We start from the raw sequence: 2,186 nt of genomic DNA, 5'->3' as shown, positions 1-2,186 counted from the left end.
GGAGGGGGGGGGGGTCTCGGCTACATCTCGGCTACATCTCGGCTACATCTCGCGCGCCTCCGGGAGGTGCGGCCCGGTGGCGGAGACTGCGGCGGAGACGCCGAGCCACGCCGCGAAGAAGCCGCGCGACGGGACCTTTGAGGGGCGGCGGAGGAGAGCACCACAGAGTCGGGGTGTGACACACTATGCCCGTGTAGACGGCCGAAGGAGCCTCTCGGGGAAGGGCCGTGTCCGAAGATACACAAGAGGGTGTGTGGCAGCATCACAACTAGTACTGTTGATTGCGCCTCGAGGAAGGGCCCGCGGTACGTGCCGACGCCAGCCAGCGCGAGCGCCGCAGTGAGCACCGTGACGGCTAGGATCTGCTCGGGGGGGGAGAGGCGTGTCAGGCACGAGTGGGCCCGTCCCCGTCTCCCACCTCGCACCGACTGCCTCGCCTGCTCCATGGCGCGGGAGAGGCAGGTCCGCATGATCGTGTCGGGGGCGAGCATCAGCAGGCCTGCGGGGGGACGTGTCGGGGACGTGTCGGGGACGTGTCGGGGACGTGTCGGGGTCGTGGGCGTGTCTTGGACGTGTGTCGTGGACGTGGACATGCCATCGACGCTCTCCGCAGTCTCCTCTGAGTGCGCGGGACCGGCGTAGCAGAGGCCAATCGACGAGAGGACCACGGCGAGGACCTGCTCGAGCTCCTCGTCGCCCGCCATCACCGCGTACCCCTGCGCCTCCTCTCCCACGCCCATCGCGTCGAGCTTCTCCTGGACCATCTCGGCAGCCTCCTCCAGGGACGTGTCCAGCGCCTCATCGAGGGTGAGGACGCAGCAGAAAAAGTAGAGAAGCTGCGGCGATGAGTCCGGCGGAGGGCCCCGGTGCGCCGGCGGCGGCACCTCAGTCTCGCCGACGTGGAGCGAGGCGGCCCAGAGCGCGCCAAACGTGGAGAGGTACCCGTTAAACTTGACCGCCATTGGGCCGTCAAACTTGAGGAAAGCTGCCGCCACCATCCACCACATAAAGAGCACAAAGGCGAGCAGTCTCTCCAATGTCACGTCGCCTGCGGGCCATCGCGTCTTGACCGTGCGGGTAATCCCGCGGTGGTCCTCCACCTTCCGGTGCCGGGCGCACAGGACCATCTTCATCAGACGCGAGGGCTGGAGCGACGCCACGAAGAGCCCGCAGGAGAGCACAGACGAGACGCCGCCGACCGCCATCGCGTAGCCGTTGACATAGCCGTAGCCGTTGTCGATGGTCGCGCTGAGATACTCGAAGACCGAGAAGATGAGCACCAGGATGAGCGGCTTCATCGCACGTCGCCAGCAGCTGACAGATCTAGACAGGGAGCTGACAGACAGCAGGGGGAGGACGCTGACTACGGAGGTCGCGCCCTACACGCGAGTCCCCGTTCACAGCGAGCCAGGTCCTCTGTCTTCCGTCGTCGTCGGGGTTACTTGCGGGTCGTGTTTTCTTTTCCTGCTGATGAGGGCAGGTTCCTAGAGAGTGCGGCAGAGCAGCTCGCGCGGAGCTACACATATTCTCTGGCGGCGCGAGCACCGATGCTGCAGCAGCTCGCGGCGCTCGCGCTTGCATTCGCCCAAGTGGCGCCGCAGGCGCGGGCGCCCGCGACCGCCACTCGGCTAGCCGCGTCGCCGCGGCTCGTGGCGGCCGCGCCGCCGCGCGCGAGCGCCAGCAGCAGCAGCGGCCGGCAGCAGCAGCCTGCCGCAGAGGCGCCGGGCAGGCCCGACGGGCGGCCGTACGAGGTGGTGATCGCCGGAGGCGGCATCGGCGGCCTCTGCACCGCGCTCGTGCTCCAGAATCTGGGCTGCCGCGTGCGCGTCTTTGAGAAGACGTCGCGCTACCGCCCGTTTGGCGGGCCGATCCAGATCGCGTCCAACGCGGCCGAGTCGATCCGGCGGATCGACGAGGCGACGTACGAGAAGATCCTCGCGCGCGCCACGGTCATCGGCGACCGCACCAACGGACTCAAGGACGGCAAGTCGAATGAGTGGTTTGCGACGTTCGACCTCGACTCGCCCGTGAGCAGCCGCCATCCCGCCACCCCGCCCGCCGCCGCGGCGTCTTCCCGCGCGGCCGCGGCAGCGCACCCCCCCCCGCCGGCGCGCGCGTCGCTCCGTGGCTGAGCACGCCCCGGCCCCTCAACCGTCAGGCGCGGCGGCGAGGGCAGGTCTCGTCTG

General features: G+C 68.9%; 1 protein-coding gene across 1 annotated transcript in view; it reads left to right on the top strand.

The window, feature by feature from the left end:
• Nucleotides 1-1,547: 1,547 nt before the first annotated feature.
• EMIHUDRAFT_219379 (hypothetical protein) overlaps nucleotides 1,548-2,186 on the top strand; it is a gene marked incomplete at both ends in the record, with an annotated part of 2,266 nt that continues 1,627 nt past the window's right edge. Inside the window, 2 exons of the mRNA XM_005758454.1 lie at nucleotides 1,548-1,589; nucleotides 1,719-2,027. Of these exons, the coding sequence (XP_005758511.1) occupies nucleotides 1,548-1,589; nucleotides 1,719-2,027 (351 nt within the window). The remainder of the gene's footprint in view (nucleotides 1,590-1,718; nucleotides 2,028-2,186) is intronic.

The sequence above is a fragment of the Emiliania huxleyi genome, assembly GCF_000372725.1.
Source record: "Emiliania huxleyi CCMP1516 unplaced genomic scaffold EMIHUscaffold_86, whole genome shotgun sequence".
NCBI classification, from domain to species: Eukaryota; Haptophyta; order Isochrysidales; family Noelaerhabdaceae; genus Emiliania; species Emiliania huxleyi.
Note: the sequence above shows the minus strand (reverse complement) of the source record. Positions and strands in the feature narration are given on the sequence as shown.